Raw genomic sequence first — 20,339 nt, forward strand, 5'->3', positions numbered from 1 at the left:
CCAATCGTATGGCTTCTTTTGGTTTCCTCAGCTTTTTCCATCATCAGCCTGAGAAAATTCAAATCCTTTCCAGAAAATATGGCATGTTTGTGTGGTGAAATATTGCTTTATATTTGAATTCTACAGTTCTTTGCAATAGTGGAATGCCAGACCACACTATGTAATCAGAATCTGCTTTGTTGTATAGCATAACTGTGCAACTGTAGAGAAACCTGCTTGATGACAGACCTCTGACTAATTTGAAAATACATAAACAGAGTTTGCAGCTATCCACTATTAACCAGGAGGTTCATTTATGAGCAGGCAAGCTATCACAGGAATTCAGTTCCTTGAACAGGCAGTGAGTGAGACAGATAATCTACTCTGACCCACAAGTTCCCAAAAGCAAATAAACAGACACAGGTACTGCTGAGACTGAACAGCCAGTCACCAATATTCACTCAATAGGCTCTTGCTGTCATTTTGATGAGGTTTATCTGCAAAGGAGACAGGAAATATTTAAAATGCTCTTAACAGAGGACACAAAATCTTGCCAAGATACAGCAAGGCAAATGAAATAAAATTCAGCTACTGTCAGGAAAGAATACAGACACAAGAAAAGTTAGCTTATTCAAAATGACCCATTTTTTTGTTTTGGTTTTGGTTTGTTTTAACTTGTTTCCAAGCATTTGGAGCAATACTCTCAATCATCTTGTTCAATACTGCAGAATCTCAACTGTAGGAGTCAAGTTTCTAATTAATAGTGAGTTACAGCTCATAGAACTGCTCTAAAACTCACCCACTTAAAAGGCTCCTCTTGCTCTGTGCCAGCAAACCCTTAACACTGAAGTAAGTGCTACAGACCAGAATCCCAAAGCCAGTTACACAGATTGTGTCACCTGGTGATTCCCTGCAGAAGGGCACTTGTGGTATTGTCATGGCAGTGGTGCAGAATGCATGCAGATGGTTTACAGACCCAACACTTTGTGTCACACTGCTCATGCATGCTGCTGTGGGTCAGTGGATGAGCTGCTGCAGTGCTGTTGGTTCATTTGTCTCACACTAGCCAGCACTGGCTAAAAGAAGAAGCAAAGGTGGGCTGTCACCCATGCCAGTCAACCAGCTCAGCTTCAGAATGACAGGAGATGAACCATGTTTGTAGGTGAAACTAGTGCCTGCTGGCTTATAGGATCTAGATTTCACACTGCAATCTTTGCTGGTTTTCCTACCCCAGCTGCACTTATCTTAAATGGGAATATGGAAACTGTTGTATATTTAAAGCTGTACTTGCTGAAGTCTGCTCTGATTATATTAAAAATAATGAAGATCTATAATAGTTTCCAGTGGTTTTGCTTAATCCTAATGTTCTTTGGAGCAGATAGAGACAGTGTCTAGTTCCAGCAGCTGACTTATTTATTTTGCCTAAAATGCCTACTGAAGATGAATCTGGCATCTCCTGTGACATCCAGGAAGGAAAAGGAGGCACTAACATATGGAAGGTGTCCAAAATTTTAACATTCAAAAACACTGAGGAGATTCTTATAGAGTGTTTACAGAGTTTAAAATGTTTTACCTGTCCATCCTATTTTTAAAAGGAACCCCAGATCATATATTATCAGCCATATGCTACTGTCAAACATTTCTTTGAGTAACTGTCTTATCATTACAGCCCTTGGTATGGAGCCAAGCACTGAAAAACATTGCTTACATTTACATTTTCTTTAAAGTTCTTAATGCATTGTATTACATTCCAATTATAGCAATAGAAATCTAAGATGATTATTTCTATAAAATAAATATCTATTTTTGGCAAAAACATATAATTTGCTGAAGTCCAAAAAAGTCCAGAGCATTACACTGCACAAAATATATAACAACAAAAAATATCTGTTTGCAATTATGTCTCTTCAGTGTCCCTTCTACACTTGCTCCAAATAGACACTTAGTAAAGAAATAGTGATTTATGAATTATTATTGCTAGTGCTGCATCATCATTAGTTTAATAGCAGGTCAGAAGAAGAAAAAACTAAATCTGGAGAGGCTGCAAATTCTAATTTAATGGCTATAAAGGTGCAATTTGTTAGAGAATTATTATTCATAAACCATTCAGTGTCTTAGTAGTGACCGGTACACATCAAGTGAAACAAAACTGCATTTAAGTGTTCTTTGCTCTTCACAACTATGTTTTTACCAACATCCAAAGAAAAGAACAAACATTTTTTACTTTTGTGGGAGGGAGAGAGGGGATATATGTATGTATGCACTTGGGGAAACTTGACTCAAGCAATCAGAAACCCTTACAGAAACACTGCTAAAGAGCAGATTTTAGTCCATTATCCTGCAATCTTAAATGTCAAGAAGCAGAAGCAAATTGCAAATTCAACATTTCAACTACAGGATGACTGGTGCATTGTGAGTAAGAGCCAAAGACTTAAGTGGCATTCATCCATCTAACAGAATAGAACAGCTCTATGGTTCATGAACCAAATACCATAAAAACTCAGAATAAACTGATTCTACATGAAAGGTAATTAATCAAAATCAAATAAATCAAGTATTAGGAATGATAAATTTATGTTTGTCGTCACAAGCAGATAAAATATTAGAATTTTAAGTGCATTATATAGCATTAATTCATGAAGTAAATCTGCCATTAAAAAAAAAAAATTCTAAACCAAATAGTTTGTCAAGGAGACAAACATAGTGGATGAATAAAACTAAAATTTTTTTAAATCCTGAAGAAAGACATGCAAATAGAAAAATTTGAAAGATTCACATGTTCCATTTTCATTGATGAAATGCATCTGAACAATTATGTGTTTAGCTCTGTGAAAGCTACCTAAAACTAAAATAAAGTTATATTATAAATGATCTTATAAGAACTAGCCCTTGACTTTCTAAACACTTCCCTGAATGGCGTTTCTCAATACCCTACTATTTTTTGAAGACATGCATCAATATATTAAAACCTATTTTTGTCAACAAGCATTTCTCCCCATTTAAGAAACATCAAAACCAGCTTGTTCACTGCATCACAAACTTAAGACAAAAGAATCTCTATTCAGTATGAATCTTGCCTCCTCCTAATCTCCCCCTGCAAGAAGAGAGGGGAGAAGGAAAATAAAGTATTTTTAACTATTCCCACAGTGAGGAAAACATTACTTTTTGGAAGACAGACCTTTGAATTTCTGGAATAAAATCTATTTTGATCTTATAATTTTATCAGCTTCTCAAGTTCCCCTTATATCCACTTTGTCATAGATTTCATAAAGCTAAGGCAACCATTATTTCATTATTAGCTGTTTCCCTGACCATCACATAATTTATAGCTTCTGTTCCATAACACCAAAAATATGTTCAGAAAAAAATGAAAGTTCTCTTTTAGACTTAGCTGTATTAGGCATATAAATGTTCCAAACTGAGGGGGTTAATTAGAGTTTTAGCTTTACTTTTTTGCAACTTGCCCAGAAACTGATGTTGAATTTTACATACTAGATGTGTAATTGAGCTTAGAAAATTGAAAGTTAGATGATTTGAAATAAGTTAATATGGATGTAAAAAGAAAATATAATAAAAATGAAGAGATTTCATTCTGAAGCCAAGTGCCTGAATAACAAAAAATAACCAACTAGAACCTTAGGGCAGTGCTAGTGAACCCTGAGAAGAAATGAACTGCCTACAATGTTATTTCTCCATATTTATGGAAAACTCTTTTTTAATTTAAAACTGGACGTACTTCTTTGACAACAGTACATAGAAAGATATTTGCCTCATAGCCTTTGATGTGCTAATAAAAATTATTTAAATGGCAGCGATTGAACCAGTTACATAAAATATGCATAAAAGAACTAACAGTAATTTTTAATTCACAACTTACTAGATTTTGATAAAAGGCAGTATAGCTAGCTATGCATTTGTTACAAATAACTGCATTCTCAGATCCTATTTGCGCCTCAGTTCAAAAATATCATTAGGGAAAAATTTGGTTTTAAGCCAAATTTTCCAGTATTCTAAACAACTCGCTTGTAAATATTTTGCCCAATGTTTTAGGGTGTCAGACAAAAAAAAGAATTAGGTAAGTGTGATGACAAATGTTCTGCTCTTAGCAAAGCACACACACATGTGAGTTTCTTCTAGCAAGGAGTTCTGATAAAATATTGACCAAGATAACATGTTAATGTCTCTGAAGAGAAGGCAGAGATGAACAAAGGTTGCATTCTTATAAGCAATGACTGGTTAGGTTGTATGTCAGATTGCTGGCTGGGAGACCTACACCAAGATGTACTGGAATAACTTCTGTGATACTTAGATTTATCAATGACAAACTGTGAATAATGCACCTACCTGATGAGAATACCAAGATTCAAGCATTTCACCATATGTAAAATGAGAACTTATTGTTAAGAAGCAACTAGAAATGCACACATAAGTTTTCTTTTTCATCTTCCCTCATGCAGTCCCAAACCACTTGATACACTTTTGCTAGAGGTTATAAACTCTTTGGAATAAAGCTGTATATTTCCTAAATTATCATACAGTACTTCCCACTACAAAACATGCACCTCAGTGACATTTAAGTGCAAACAGGACATGTAGCTCGATAATAAACAACAAAGAAAAATGTATTTCTAATGACTTTCAGATGTGCTGCAGCTAAAGATTTGATGAGCTGTTTACTTGACAGCTCTGGTGAAGTGCTGGGATCTTTCTCCACTGCACAAGCAAATATATAAATATCAAAAAAGTTGCTGCACCTTAATAAACACTGAATGTACATGCTAACAAAATGATAATATGAGTTAAATTTCCAGTCAAAAACCACTGTTGCATTCATGCACTGAATCTTGGTCTCGTGACTACTGCCCTAATTCCTTAATAGAAACTTGGAACTTATTCTTAATGTTAACAGAAGTGTGGCACTGAAGTTCCATAACATCATACCAGGTTTTACTTGGGTGACTAAATAATGATAGAAGTGCTCAGCTCCTGTTTGAGTTTGAAAATTACAATCACTCATTCAATCTGTTTTCAGTAGGGATTCCTACAATTAGGTAGTGATAAAGTAAAATTTAGAAAAACACTCTGATTCACTTGTCACTTACCAGTGTTTCCCAAATTCACACCTTATTTCTGCTAAACCTCCCATATTTTACAAAAATAAAATCATTTCAAGATACAGAAAATAATTATTACCCTCATACAGCCAGTTAAGGTACTCTGTCTATTAATGAACAGAGCAGCCAAAAATGAGTGCTTGTGTCTGGTCTAAAGAAAAAACATCCACATTGCTGTTCACAGCAGTTCATGCAAATAGAAGTAAAATGAAGAACATTTTGGCAAAAAGCAGACCAAATGTTTCTAGCTCTGAGAAAGCTGCAGAAAGAGAAAATGAAGTTTTTGTTCCACAGAAACAAACCTCAAAGATATTCAAGGCAAAACCATATCCACCTGTAGAGAGGCAAAATGCATGACAACAAATCCAGAAAGCATTGTTTTTGTAATGAGAGATCTATTTGGTGTCATATAGTCTTACCTTTCTCTGTTAAATTTCAGAGAATGTAGAATAGCTGGTCGTTTCTGTCGGAGGTTCCACAAATGAAGTGCATCATCTGCACACGCACTGACCAAAGCACCCTGGAGCAGACACAAAATACAGCAACATGTTATTTTTCTGCAGATTCTTATTCATAAGTGATCCTCACTGTTAATGATCTACCCATAAACTGGACAGTTTATGAAAAACTGTTTTTCCAGAAAAAAGCCCAACTCTACTATAAATAACATACAATTGGAATGGATCTGGTAAATGTAAACATTTTAAATTAGTACAAGATCAGCCAAAGTTAAATTAAAACTCCATCAATTTAAAACTCAAAGCTTTATACCAAGATTACACAAGCCAACTCTCACACCTTTCATGTAAGCATAGAGATTTAAAAATGGAGAACAGACAACACTTACTAAAAAAGGTGAGTATGAAAGATGTAATTGAAGGATAAAGGGATTACTGCATGCACAGGCACACAAGTGACAGTGCCAAGCACAGCTTAGTAGTCCTATCAAGATAGGATGAAAATTCAAAACTGGAACTGTGAAAAGAGGATGTGGATAAGAAAGTAGGGACAGGTAGCAAGAGGAGACGACCTAGGAATAATTAAGAGATAGGGACAGAAGGACAGAGTCTTTATAACAGATCAGAAATACTCTGAAAACTGGTTCTGCTTCTGGTGTCCAAAAAATGGTCATCTTTCAAGGTCCAGACTTGCACCTGACTGAGCAGCTTGGAGTGAACTTATTCTAGGCCTGCTTTTGCCTCCCTTTCTCTTCACCTCAGAACACTGATGACATGTGAAAAGTAACTGCAGGGGAAGTTCCCTACTACTCCTGCAGTGGTTTACTATGCTCACACCTCAGATCAGGCCTAGCACAGAAAATCTACTCTTGTGTATTGCCATGGCAAAGAGGAACAGATTGCCCAAACACAAGTCAATGCTTTACACTGAGGAAGGATGAGGGTGTCACTGAAAAGATTAGTTCATACCATCTACAACTGACTGATAACTTAGCAACTGTTCTTTTCAACATTGACCTATGCAAATGAAATTGATGGAGGTGAGACTTCTCTAATACAGTGTAATCCATGCTTTAATTCTCATCTACCAAAAAGGGTCAGAAAGAATGTCTACCACAGAAATCAAATTAATCCTATGCATTAGGGCATTTGCTGGTCACCTAATGTAAAGAAAGAACACTGATTCAAACCTTGGCCTTCCTGTTCTCATCCCTGCACTCCTCTAAAGAATTTCACCAGACTATTTTTAGAGCTTCAGTCCTCCCTCCTCAGTTTCTGTGGTTCATTTACTTTCTCCAAATAGATGTAGGAAAAAATAAAGTATTTTTCAGGTATACAAAACCCATAAAACTAAAACTCTTCCCCTGAGAAGTTCTAAGTTCTCCACATTCAGTCAGAGGACTTGAAACTGTCAAAAGTGTTTCCTTATGTCATGGGACAAAATTAATCAAAACTGAACCAAGATTTTGGCATCTTAAAAGGTGCTAAAAAAAAAGAAGTCTGATTTGTAGTCTCCAGAAAGTCTTCCTGCTGATTCCCAGCTTCAGAATCTTCTTCACAAAGCAAGCTATAATCTGGCACTGTTTATTCATGTTGTCTAAACTTGCTTTTGACAAACCATTTACAAAGACTAAGCATGATGGTTTGATTGATGATCCCTGCAATTGCTTTTCCTTGCTTCAAGTAATAGCATCTCCCCAACTATTGAGTTTTCAGCCAATAACCATCAATATATTTAGATAGAAAGATTTAGCTCATTTATTAATTTCTATTTGAACCAGAACTGTGTAGCGTATTTAGTAACTTAATGGATTTTACATCTACTCACACACATTCATATATTGACTGTCTTTTGTTCAGTACTTTAAACTGATGTATAGGAAGGCAATACGTTTCCCTGAGTGCAGTCTCATAAATATTCTTCTAAAAGGCTGTATGTTGAATGTCCTCTGGATGTACACCACTTACTTGTTGGCACAATTTGTCAATGTGAGAAGTTATATCACTCAATTACAATAACATGAATTGACTTATTCAGCTAAATTTATACAGAAGAAACGGAGTAAATATGTCCTTACCTCATTGATTAAGAACTGGAGCTGCAGAACTGCAGCACCACTTTCATGTTGGCAGTAGCAATCAACACCAGGCCTGCCCAATCTGTTGCCATCAAAGTCAAGGATTCTAACATTCCTGTTATCACCAGAAGTAAAGAGGGAAAGAAAGAACTACCAATTAAACTCTAATTAACCTTTAATTAACCTCAATTCTTCTTGCTTTCTGTAAAACAAAAGAATTCATGCTGACTTTCCACTATTCTAATTAAAGTATCAACATCAGCAGCCTGAAACATGTGCAATTGTGAGTGAGCTGTTCTTGCCTGGTTTTTCTCACCTGTGAAATGAAGTACATGAATTAACACATAAATTCAGCAGGATGCATCTTAAGTTTATTTTTATACATTGTTTGTTTATAAAACACATATATGTACCAGATTTTTGCACTTATCAAGACCAGCTATATAATGAATGTAGCTTTTTGTCTGTTCCCTTCAGGTCTTCTTCTGCACATGCTAAATTGTCATCTCCCTAACTTAGCAGATGATGTTTTTCCCATCTGAGCCAGAGACTTTAACAAGGAACTGTTGATCCAGAAAATGACTGAAGATCAAAAGCAAAGCAAAAGGAGAAATATGAAATACATTATTAGCAACCATATTGTGTGAAACATATGAAACACCTTCACATATTAAAACCATCAGAATTATGATCAGAAACAAGATTTTACAACACAGAGCCTGATCTACTTCTAATATACAATCATATTAGCATATTGTAAAAACCTGAACAAAAAAAAAAAGCCAACTGTCCACTTATTTTACCTGCAGGTAAATGTCAGAGTCTTTACTTCCCCTTTCGCAGGAGATGTGCAGTAAACCTTTCCAACACTGGCCTTCAAGAAGTATAATGTGTAAATTAGTCAATTGGAGGTTTAAAAGTTCAAAAGTATGAAACAATTACTTTTCCAATTATTAAACAAGAAGCTTAATGGACACCACTGACCTTGAGAGACCTGAACTCTACTCATGATTTTGCCAACTGGTCTAGTGGATAACCGTAGGGAAAAAAAGTATCTTTTCTTATCTGAGCCTTCATTTCTCTAATTGTAAGCTGGAGGTAGTTTTACAAAACTGGTATTTATAGATGAAAAATTGTATATAAAACACCATAGCTAAATTACAGAACAGCAAGGGAAAGAAAAAAAGTAAGTAACTCTGTTCCCAAACCGTAGACATTGATACAATCATAACTGATAAAATAATAAAAACCTGCATCTTTTAAACAACCTATTTTAAATGGACAATGAAGATGTATTGTAGCCTAAGGCACTTTTTAAGGGTTGATGGTAATCCTCTGGTCCATCCTGAAGGACTGTTCTGTGGCTTTTTTTTTAACATTTAACAACCACTTCTTGTAACATGAGAGAAAGTACCAAAACTAACCAAGTAAGTAACCAACCCACCTGGGATTTCAAGGTAACTGGAACTTTTAACAGGTAAGTCCTTTCCTTTTAACCTGAGTTTAATACTCAGTAAAAATACATGGCACTGCTTACTGATTGTTCTTAATGAAAATTACAGTTGCATCACCCTGATTAAGTGGCTGTCACCCTTCAGCATCAGCATCATGCTAAGTCAGTTTTCTAGGAAACATCCTAAAAAAGTTGATGATTTCACTCAGCATATCCCAAACAAACAAAGCACTCTCCAAAAATTCACATTTATATGCATCAGTGTTCACCATGAAATACAAATTACTAAATTATTGACAAATTACTAAAATAAGAGAGAAATTTTGCTGTCTGCTTCATTCTGGCCAGTTGCCCTGAAGTGAGGACTGACACTTAAATAGCAGCATTAGCACTGACTGCTGGTGGTTTTCAAACATTCTGGGAGCTGCACTGAGGTCCTTCCAGCAGAAGGAGCTGAAGAGGTTTGATGACTTGGCACATGTTCTTGGCACTTGAGTCCATCTTCTGCAAATTCTGTGTTTTGCTGCCAAGCATGGAGAAGTATCACCTTACCTCATCAAATCTTTTCATAGCAGTGTATTCCAACAGGACACACAGCAGAAGAAGGACCTACAGTTCAGTTTTATTCTTTTTACTTTTGCCTTTTCACTAAATGATGACTCTGCTATCAGGGAGAATAGAATATCTCTGAGGATATTAAAAGGGGGTACTAACACATCTGAACACCTCAAAGTAGACACCATAGGTTTCAAGAATAAAAGCCAGTCACTATCTTCTCTCTTATCAGTATGTTGGATCTCCCAGGGGCCCTCAAAACCATGACAGATTATTCTAATTTATACATAAAAGGGAAAAAGATGAAAACTAAGTCTGGATGTCTTTTGGGATCTAGAATGAAGCAAGTAGAATTAGAATTATGTGCATCAAGCAGTGAAAGTGTGACAGTAATAACATTCTAAAAGAAAAGTGTTCTTTCTGAAAACTACATTTAATCCTGGTTTTAAGATCTGTGTGAAATAGGATTTTTTGCTCCTCATTCACTTGTATGCAACAATTCTTCACTGAGTATTTCAACATCCTGATATTCCAAAGCTTATAATTATTTGGGGGAAAAATATCAGTTGCTAAGGTGACTAATTTTAAGTACTTGGATTCATCTTCCAAGATGCAGACTTCAATGACAGCATAATACATTAGTAACCAAGAATTTACACTTTCATGTCCTGGAAATCAAAGCTGCCAGTGAATGATTACATTCATGATGAGAAGTAACAACGACCAAATCTTTTCACAGCACTATGACCATTTTCCACACTACCCCCACGGCTTTTAAATTCCATGACTCACTTCTACCATGTGATAAAACAGATCTGATGCGTCTCATTCTTCTCAGAGGTTAATACTAATGGAATCCAAATACTGCAAGTCTTGGGTGTTCACTGAGCACCAAAAATGCAGATACTTCAGAAGGGACACCCAGAGTTGAGGCCAGTGTTACTTGCAGCAGGTATTTAAATTCTTAGGGTCAGAAGGTGCTGAGGTGAGACACGTTTTTCTTCATTTAGACAGTGATTCTTTAGTAGTGTGAGATTAAATCTTTTGGCAATAACAAGGACTGCAGTCTGATTCATTCCCCTTTGCAAGGGCAAGGAAGTGAAGATATGGTATCAAAAAAACCCTCCTTCCAAGGCATGCCAAGGCAGTTAGCAGATAGCCCATCAAGTCAAAACTTCCAAATTATATATGGCACCTTTTTCAAAACCAAAACTCTTCAGTAGAAGAAAATGACACCAGGCTATGTAAATTAGCAGCTCTAACTTCTTTTGAGCACTTAACTAACTTCTTTCTTCCACGACGAAAAGCAATCTATGTACAGAAATGAACGTTAAAGCAAGCATTATAATTATTAAGCAGAAACCATGGTCTCACATCTACCATTTTAATAATGGTAAATGGGAAATCTCTATTTATAGCTTCTCCTTTAAAACATTTGGGAATTGTGGGGTGCAGCAGAAGTAGCATTGCTGCCTGGAGTCCTTGTCATCTGATCTGCACTGACTGGTACATGTTTGAGTAGGACTACCCAGCACCCTAAGAGCAGATGCTTGTGGGTTGGTGTTACTCCATTACATAAACCAACCGCAAAATTGACTTAGGGTGTAACTCGAATATAGGACAGCTTTTCCTTGCAGAAGACTTATTTCACTGAATTGAGCGATTTATCAGTTAAAAAAGCACCAAGGTATTTATCTAAATAATCAAGTACTAGTATGATCAAAGAATTCAACCACACCACTAACCAACTGAACAACCAACCAGGAGGTTAGTCAGTTGTATCTGTGTCACAGGGCAGATCTTGTCAGAAGATAACAATTATGAAAACAGCACCTTTAGCACCTAGATTTGCAATTCTGAACATAGCTATTTTCAGTTCCAGGAATACATATTTTTACAGTTCCTTCATGGACTTTCTCCAAGTCTCACAGACATTAATTTTCTGTCTACTAAGGACAGTGCATATTCTGGTACAAATAAATGCCTAAGTCCTAAGTAAAAAAACTGGGGTGCAAACTGATTTTTCCCTCTTTACATGAGATATTCTATACTTTGATTTCTGAAGTGTATTGCTCCAGTGTCTTGTTATACTCACTATAAAGAATGTCATGCTATATGTGGAATCAAAACATTTAACTTTAGTTTCAAGCCTTTGCATCTCATTACGCCTTTTTGTGCTACATTAAATAACTTCATATTAGCAGAAATGTCCTGCTTTGAAACTTTGCCAAGCTGTATCTTATCCATCTTCTTCAGAAATAAAAGCAAAATACTCTGAGCTCCTTTACTTTCGTGTCACCAGCAATTTTCTTAGCTTTGAATAATTCCTGTGTGTTTTCATACATAGTCTAGAATGTGTGCTCAACTTCCTTCAAGCATCAAAACTAAAGCTACACATCATCTTGATAATGGTTTCATTAATACAATGTAAAAACATATATGGCATTTTATAATTTCTTTTATTAAATACAGTTTTATTAATATGTGTGTGTACCACCTCATTATTACTATGACAAATTGGGAAATCATACTGGTTTTGGCTTTTGTGACTTCTCCATTGCTCTTCAAAAAGTAAGTGACCCCTACAGAGCTCCATTTTGTCAGCTGCTTGTGTCTGAGCTCACTGAATTCCTTACAAAGGACACACAACCTATTCCTACCTTTATGGCCTTCTATTTGCTGCAGATTCACTGGGTACTGCTTCATTAAGCAGTATCTTTGTGGGTTTTGTTTTGAACATAGACAGATTCAGTTTTACAATGAGCTTCATTATGTCTTGAGCTCATTCAGGTGGTTAAATAAACAGGTCTTTTTTTTCTCTCTACTATGAAAAGGTGAAATACTGCTGCACTTGACTATCTTAGGATGCTACACGTGAAATATTTTATAAATGCAAAAATTTTTGGCACCAATAAACATGAGACTTTTGTCTACAATGACCTTCATTGTGCTTATTTTTCTTGACATAGATTTCTCTGTTCATGCATACAAATTATGTAAGAGTTAATTTCAGGAACACTTAAATATTCATTATGATCTATACTGGCTGAAAGATTTGCTTTTGGCTAGTCTTTGATTTCTTTCAGGTTAAAGCTTATAGATATGTTGTATTTAATGACAAGTTTATATACTAGAAGCTATTTTATTTCCCAAAGTATCTGCAGAAACCACAAGAATCAGCAAAACTCACAGGGCTACGTATTTTCATCTCTTCTGAATAAGACTGCCTTTCAAGGTCTTAGTCATTTTGGGAATTATCTCTTCCAGAAAGAGAATACAATCACCATGTGAACGAACTCAATCAACCCTAAACCTGAAATAGTGAACTGTGAAAAGCAGTTGCTCAGTGGTACTGACTCCAGCAATATTTCACAAACAACATAAAATCTTAGAATAATAGAATGGCTTGGGTTGGAAGGGACCTTAAAGATCATGTCATCCACATGTAGGTGAATAATTTCATATTCCATTTGTGGAATAGCAATAATTTTACATTTGCTTTTGCATATGCATATATATATACACACACACATATACATATAATGATTAACAGAAACTACCTAGCTCTAAATTCACTTCTAAAAGAGAAGTCATGTAGTTATTAGCCTGTAAAAGCTCCACATTGCCAGGCAGCTACGCTGAAAAATCCGTACTTTGAGGTTTTACTTCATGCAGTAGTAAAAAACCCCAACATTAAAAAGCTGCATTTACAATGGGCTTTCTCTTTTTTCCTGGTAGTCATAAACCTCAGCAAGCTCATACAGAAAGGCGACAATGAGTGAAAACTGGAATCCATGGAGCGAGTGAAGAGTATAATTGATTACATTCACAGGGACCAGTGTTTCAGAGACATTTACAAAGGCAGACACCAGTTCAGTCAAAGGGAAGAGAAGGAGGAATGTATCTGTTTACAAACCCATCTGGTAAAAAGCTACAGAGAGAATACACTGGGACAGAATAACACTCTTGCCCTAATGCACACTGGAGGTTATGGAAAACCAAACAGACACAAATGAGAGGGCTGTGAGCTCTAAAGCCAGAAGTTACTTCAACATAACCAAGGTCCTGAGCAACAACCTATACAGATATAGATAAAAAAAATTGATAACACCACAGCATTTTATTCAATTTACTGCCTTTTAAGAGGACTATGCAAATCATACCATTTGCTGCCCATCTGTTTGCAGTGGGCACAGATGGTAGTCTAACACACTCTGTCTTACCAAAGAAACCAAGCAGGTAGCCTTAACTCAGCCATTTTGATTAGCTTTTTTCCCCCTCAGCCTTCAGACATTAATATTTAACACAGTATTTGCTCCACGTGGATCTGTACACCCAGAACACACAGAACAGATTCAGGTTATCACATGTGCAGTCACTGATGACAAATGCAACCATCTACATGGTTTCATATTAAACCCAACTGCATTTAAAACTAAAGCACAAATGTTGTGTTAGTATTTGTTTTCCCTGGTTTTGTACACTCTGCCACTGAATTTGCTGATAACAGATTTAGAGAAGGTTTAAGAAATTGTTGTTTGTGCTCTTCAAGCAAAAATGAGAGACTATATAAACTCTACATAAGGTCAAAACTTAGTATTTTTCACATTTTTCTTTAACAGAGATTTTTTTCTTATGTTAGTTGAATTTTTAGCAATTAGTAACAGTGATCACAAGATGCAGATTTTCTTCATAGCTGCCAGTTATGAAGAACAACTGGTGACAACAGAAGACAGAATGAAAACTGATCTTATAATCAGTCTTTTGTAAAAAGGTCAAAAGACCTGTTGAAGTATATGTAACTAAAAATAAAAATACATTTTCCCAAATATTAATTCCTCCCTTGCTACAGAAAAGTTATACAGTAACTGTGATAATACATTAAACCTTCATCCATATCATGACAGAGCCTGAGAAACACATTATACTTTCTCTGTTAAACAGAGACAGCACTTAGCCATTACTGGAAATCTTTAAAGCAAGACTGTTTTCCCAAATGCTTCTTCCAGCCCTGACAACCAGACTAGGAGTAAGGTGATGAAGGTCCTATGGCAAATTATGTAGTCTATAGGAGATGAGAGCAAATGATTAAATAATGTTTCCTCTTGCATGAAATTGTTTCACTGTTTTGGCTAGTACAGATCTAGGAAAGAAGTTCTTTGTTCAGTGGTGATAGAATAATTAACAGTTGTTGCAATTACTTCTGGCTAATTCTCTGTGCCAGGTATGTCACAGCAATAAGTCCCACACAACTCTAGTTCTGAGTTTCATGAGCAATTGTGGAATTTTAAGACTAACACTGCCTTGCACACTGTTGAGCTACTCCAATTTAGGCAAAGCAGAAGCAAACAGGAGCACATTTAAGTCTGTTTTTCATGAGAAATTTTGTGCTCTGTCCTACAATAAGAATGTTCTACATCTTACTCTTGTCAGGTGCTAAGACCCTCCCAAAACCACTTGGCTTAGTTTTATCAACAAATCAACATTGAACTGAAACAAAAAGTGAAAAATTTCTCCTGAAACAGTCAGATAATTCTATAGTTCTCTAAAAAATTCTGAGCATCTTAATGAGGCATTCAAAAAAGCCCTTTAAACACAAAACAAATGCTTTCTATAACTAACTTATTCTCTTTCAAAGTTAAATTCACAATTACTTGCTAAAAACCCAACAAAATAATCCCAGAATTAATTTTAAGAAATTTAGTCCCTGAAAAATCTCCAGATTACTAGCTATTAAGACAGTTAACAGGTTATGAAAATGAGGTGATTGTCCAGTAGTTGATGACTAGCAGAGCTTGTATACTGATTGACATATTTAGTGTATGAACTCAACTTTACAAATAAAATTAAACAATCATTCTGTTAAATTTTCTGATTATACTGGAATAAGCAGCAAGGTATACTGTGCAAATACAATCCCGAGGCTCTGAAGTGAAAGTGGATGGTCTGATGATGCATTTTTTTGTCTTACTCAGTAATTAATATGTCAGAAAATTTCCATTCATAACATCACAGAATATTAAATATATTATGCAAGGGCACTTTGGCCAGAAAAAGTTGCCCCAATACACAGGTACTACTGCATTGGGAAAGACAGCACCTGATCTTGACCCAGGCTTTGGAAGTGGTAAGTGGTTTAGAGATTCATTTGCTTGATTGTTTGAACATTTCCATTGTTCCAAGGAACGTGCCCTATAACATCAACATGCCAAAAGAAATAATTTAATTTCAGTGTTTATCCAACCACAAGATAATACAGATGCTGAGGTCATACACCATGTTCTTTTTAAGCAGAGCAGTGCTGCCTAAAATATTAAATAATTCCATTACTCTACAGGAAACTGCTCACAGCTTGTTAGTCAGCTGATGAGCAATTCCTCAAATTCATCCACTGCTTCAGCTCTATTATCATCTGTTTAGTATTGGATGATTCCAGGAGGTCTCTGGTACAACACAGAAAATACTTCACATTCAAAAAATTATTAAAAGGAAGTTCAATATGTTAAACTAGGCAGTAATTTCATTCCCGCCCCAAAAAAACAGACAAATGACATTTCTATAAATTTCTGTTAAGCTATATTAATATTCAGCTCCTTTGCCAGTCAATATATTTATTTTTGACTCTTAATAGAGAAAGATGTTAATCTAGAATTTCATTTGTTAAGCAAGAATGGTCGTGTAAAAGCACACAGGAACACGTGCTATCAGTAAAAGCCAAAACTCACAATAAAGCTATTCAAGTTTGAATTACTAAAATTAGCAAAATGTAAGAATTTAATTGAAGTAAATTTAATTTAGCATTGGATGAATTCTCAATCATCTGGTGGATTTTATTTTTAGGTTTAGTTCCATATAATTGACACTATAAATATGCCCGTGTTGAAAGGCATTTCAAATATCAGTCAAACTTAAATAGTTTTATTTTCTACATAGTAAAACTCATATCTTTTTTAAGAAAATATTTTAGGAACAAATTACATGGAAGACACACTTTTTTTCCCATCCAAGATACAGGTTCAATGTTATCTACATTTATCACTTTTACAACCCTCCTGAGCCACATAATTATTCCATCTGATTGTGAAATAAAGTACAATATAGGCCACAGTTAATCAGCCCTTCCATTCAATATACATGAAATAGGTAACCAGCAGCTGGGTAAAATGTATTTCAGGAAGTCTTTTGGTGTAAAAGAGTATGAATTATTATTTTGCCACTTTAAATAGACACTTGTACATTGTGTTATACAAACTATGTTCATGTTTAACATCAGCCTTAAGAAGCATTTATGCTTTATTTGAACTAAAATTTATAATCACATCAGTTAGCAGGGGTTAAAACATGAGTAAAGGTTTGAAAGCGTAGTTAGTGAATGCTGAATAAGTTCCAAAGAGCATTTGCATTTTCAGAAAAGACTGACTACTTCTGGGAATAAAATAGGACATGCCACAAATCTCCCAGGATCCCAGTTTTTCCATGCCAATTACTGAAAATCTGCATGTTTCATTGAAGCAGGACACTGTTTCAGAACTTACCATACTAATATGGCATTATTTCAGAATAACCCAATTCTTGTTGGACAAGAATCAAGAAGGATCAAAACTACTTCTTCATTTCCTTGGCAATTCTAATTAAAAAGACAGAGAGCTCTGCCTCCCTTCGAGGGATTATTTGCAGATTTGGAGAGAACTGAAGTACTGCCACAGTACTCTCTCAGGTAACTGACAGCATGATGGTGCTTCTGGGGGTGGTGGCTCCCAAAAATCCAAATCCCCCTCTACAGAATGAGGAGACCCAGCAGAGGCTGTGGAGGCAGGATGGTTATCAGTTCAGCTCTGTTCTACCATTGCCACGATCTCTGGCAAGATCTGCTGGGTTTGTTATCTCCATCAGGAAGCAGGCCTGCAGTAACAGCTGCAGATGCAGCCTGGCATGATGTGACACACCACCAGGGCCCTGCTCTCTGCTCAGGACAATGAGAAAAATGCCTTAAGCTCAATCTAATTTGTGTTTCTGCAGCATGATGTGAGGCAGGAAGCCTGCAGGGAAACAAACTGGGCAGAGAAAGCAAGATACGGTGAAGACAATACGTTGTACCTACTGGAGAAGTCCCCATTATAATTTTAATTATTAAGATGGGTTTCATCTATGGGGAGACAGCTCTTAGAGAGCAATCTATCACACATGTAGCACAAGCAAAAGAGAGGAGAAACCTGGAGCAAAACAGGGAGAAATCCAGCTTCAGAGTATACACACATATCAATTGCATGAGCTTCTCCCCACATTAATTTTCAGCAGTTGGAGATAATACTCATATGGCCATATGAAGTTTAAATACTTAAACTGTAGCTAGGATAAGAAAGGGAGCCCACCAATTAGTTAAAGCCTTTGACTCTCACTAATGTGAAGGTCAAAACAGAAATCTTTGTGAAGCTAAACATGAAGGTGTTTAGCTTTCATTTTTTCAAACCCTAACAAACATTACTGATCATTCAGTAACATTACAGCTTTATCTGTACAATAAAAACAATAATCACAAAAATCACATTTCAGTAATCCTGTATTCTCTGCAAGACGTGAAAAGCAGACAGAAATATAAAGATCATCTATGCATGGTCACCGTTCCTGTATTTCTATATCCTGATTTCCTTTCTTACTTAGGGAAATTTACTAATCTAAATGGAGGGGGAAAAGTTCTTTTATTTTCCCAAGCACTGTTCTTCCAAATTCAGCATAAAAACTATCACCTAGATCAATTTTAAGGTAGATAGAAGAATATAAACAGAAAAGGTTGATATGGAGCAAGTGGGGAAGACATATATATATCTCCATTTGACTTGAGTGCACATAAACATCACATTGTTTGGGATGTCTTTCTAGCAAAACACTAGGGTGATTCTGAACTTGGAAACTGGACTGCCCATTTTTGGTTGTTGCATATTGCCTTATGGCTTAATTTACCAAACTGAGCAGGAGTTTTCCAATACTTGAGGCTCAAGAGTCTATCAACTTTCCAAATGAATATATATTTATTAAGGGATGCTTTGTGTGACCACAATTTATTTGCTAAATCACCCCCAAAAAAATCAGACTGGAAAAGACAAATGCATGCACACACACAAACGTACTGCAATGGAGACAAATGTTTAAAAGAGGGGAGGAATATGAAGATAACAAGGAAAAAAGGATGTAATTGATTAGTGTTTGCAATCATTCCTACCAGAAAGTCACTGAATCAGCATAGAAAAATCAGAACTTTGTCATGCAAGAGGTATTTAAAAATTAAGGAGTGGCAGAGAAACAAAAAGTTTACATTCTGACATACTCCAGACAAAGTGAGGGGGAGGGAGGACACTAAACAACCCTGAACAACTTCCCAGTTTTCTTCAACAGGGACTTCTGATGTTGTAATTTCAATACTTTGGAAGGATTCAGAAATTTCAGAGTAGGTAAACAGATTTAGAAGTTAGGTTTGCCCAAGGAAATGCCAGTTATCTGTACAGATAAAGCAGGAGCTGTACAAGGTCTTCTGAGAATTCTGATTTATTAGAACAAGCATTGACAAGATATACTCACAGCTACTGACAATGCTTGGAGGCTTTCTTGTCCATATTTGCTGATGGATTTATCTTAAATATGAGATATACTCACATCCTAACATGTGATAAAAATATAAGGATATAGCTAGGGTAAAGTTACACAGTTTACATGTTTTACATCTTAGTACTAATTTGTGGCATGAAAACTGAACTGATTTATGAGTAAATGGAAAGAGAAGAAATGCCTGTGAAAGGGATGATGTCAAACTGACCATGTTTAAAGGCAAATATTTATTCTTGCTGAGTGTCTTGGCTCCTCTCTGCCAAAGACAGGCATCAGAACTTGAAACTGATAGGTAACTACAACAGCTGCCTTCCTACAAGTTAAGCTATCGTGATGTAGAACATGACATTGAATTTCTACATATATTTTTCTACAAAAACATGAACTCCTCACTAAAACTCCTTTGCTGTTGCAGGCCACAGTGAATCTTTCTTTTCAGGTTGGGCTTTGCCAATGAGCTTAGCTCTATACATATAGAAGAGGTTAATTCCTAAACTGACCTTTGCTGTCCAACTTGGTGTCCCATTTTTCTTGTGGCTTACTTTCAGTTTTGTCAGGTTTAAAGAGATCACTTGGGAGAAGGAGCTTGAGCTCTACCTTATCAATGAACATTTCCCATACTGATCTTGCCAGGAATAAGAGAACTGCAAATTCACCCCACCAAAGCTTTTTCAGGGACTAAGATCTGCATTTTCCTGACTATTAAGATGGCATTGGCTGCTCAATGTGATTTCTATGATCCCATAACAAAATTAGGATTTTTTTTTAATTAAGCAAATTTAAATCCAAATCACACAGGCATTTATATTTCCCACAGCCTATTCTAATATTTAGCATTCATATTCATTACAGACTAATAATCTGTCAGACTTCTTATTAATGATACTGTAAAATGATAGTGATAGTGTCAAATTTCAAGTGGTCCCTCTGACATAGAAAAATAATAGATTCAACAACATTTATCAAAAAGCAATTAAAATAGCTGAATGTTTTATCTACCTAATAACTGAACTATATAATACAGATTTTACACGTTTTTATTTTAATAATCAGTAACATATCAAAGTCAAAACATTAAAGACAATAAAAAAGGTGGTGT

At 35.7% G+C, this 20,339-nt stretch overlaps 1 protein-coding gene across 8 annotated transcripts in view; it reads right to left on the reverse strand.

The window, feature by feature from the left end:
- The window catches only part of STXBP5L (syntaxin binding protein 5L), a 184,078-nt gene that overhangs the window by 108,627 nt on the left and 55,112 nt on the right, over positions 1–20,339 (reverse strand). For all 8 annotated transcript variants that reach the window (XM_085070131.1, XM_085070090.1, XM_085070122.1 and 5 more), the window contains exons 3-4: positions 7,630–7,711; positions 5,513–5,613 (exon numbers count right to left, since the gene is read on the reverse strand). In XM_085070131.1, coding sequence (XP_084926257.1) covers positions 5,513–5,613; positions 7,630–7,711 — 183 coding nt within the window. The remainder of the gene's footprint in view (positions 1–5,512; positions 5,614–7,629; positions 7,712–20,339) is intronic.

The sequence above is a fragment of the Lichenostomus cassidix genome, chromosome 1 (genome assembly GCF_008360975.1).
Source record: "Lichenostomus cassidix isolate B80296 chromosome 1, HeHo_3.0, whole genome shotgun sequence".
Classification (NCBI taxonomy): domain Eukaryota; kingdom Metazoa; phylum Chordata; class Aves; order Passeriformes; family Meliphagidae; genus Lichenostomus; species Lichenostomus cassidix.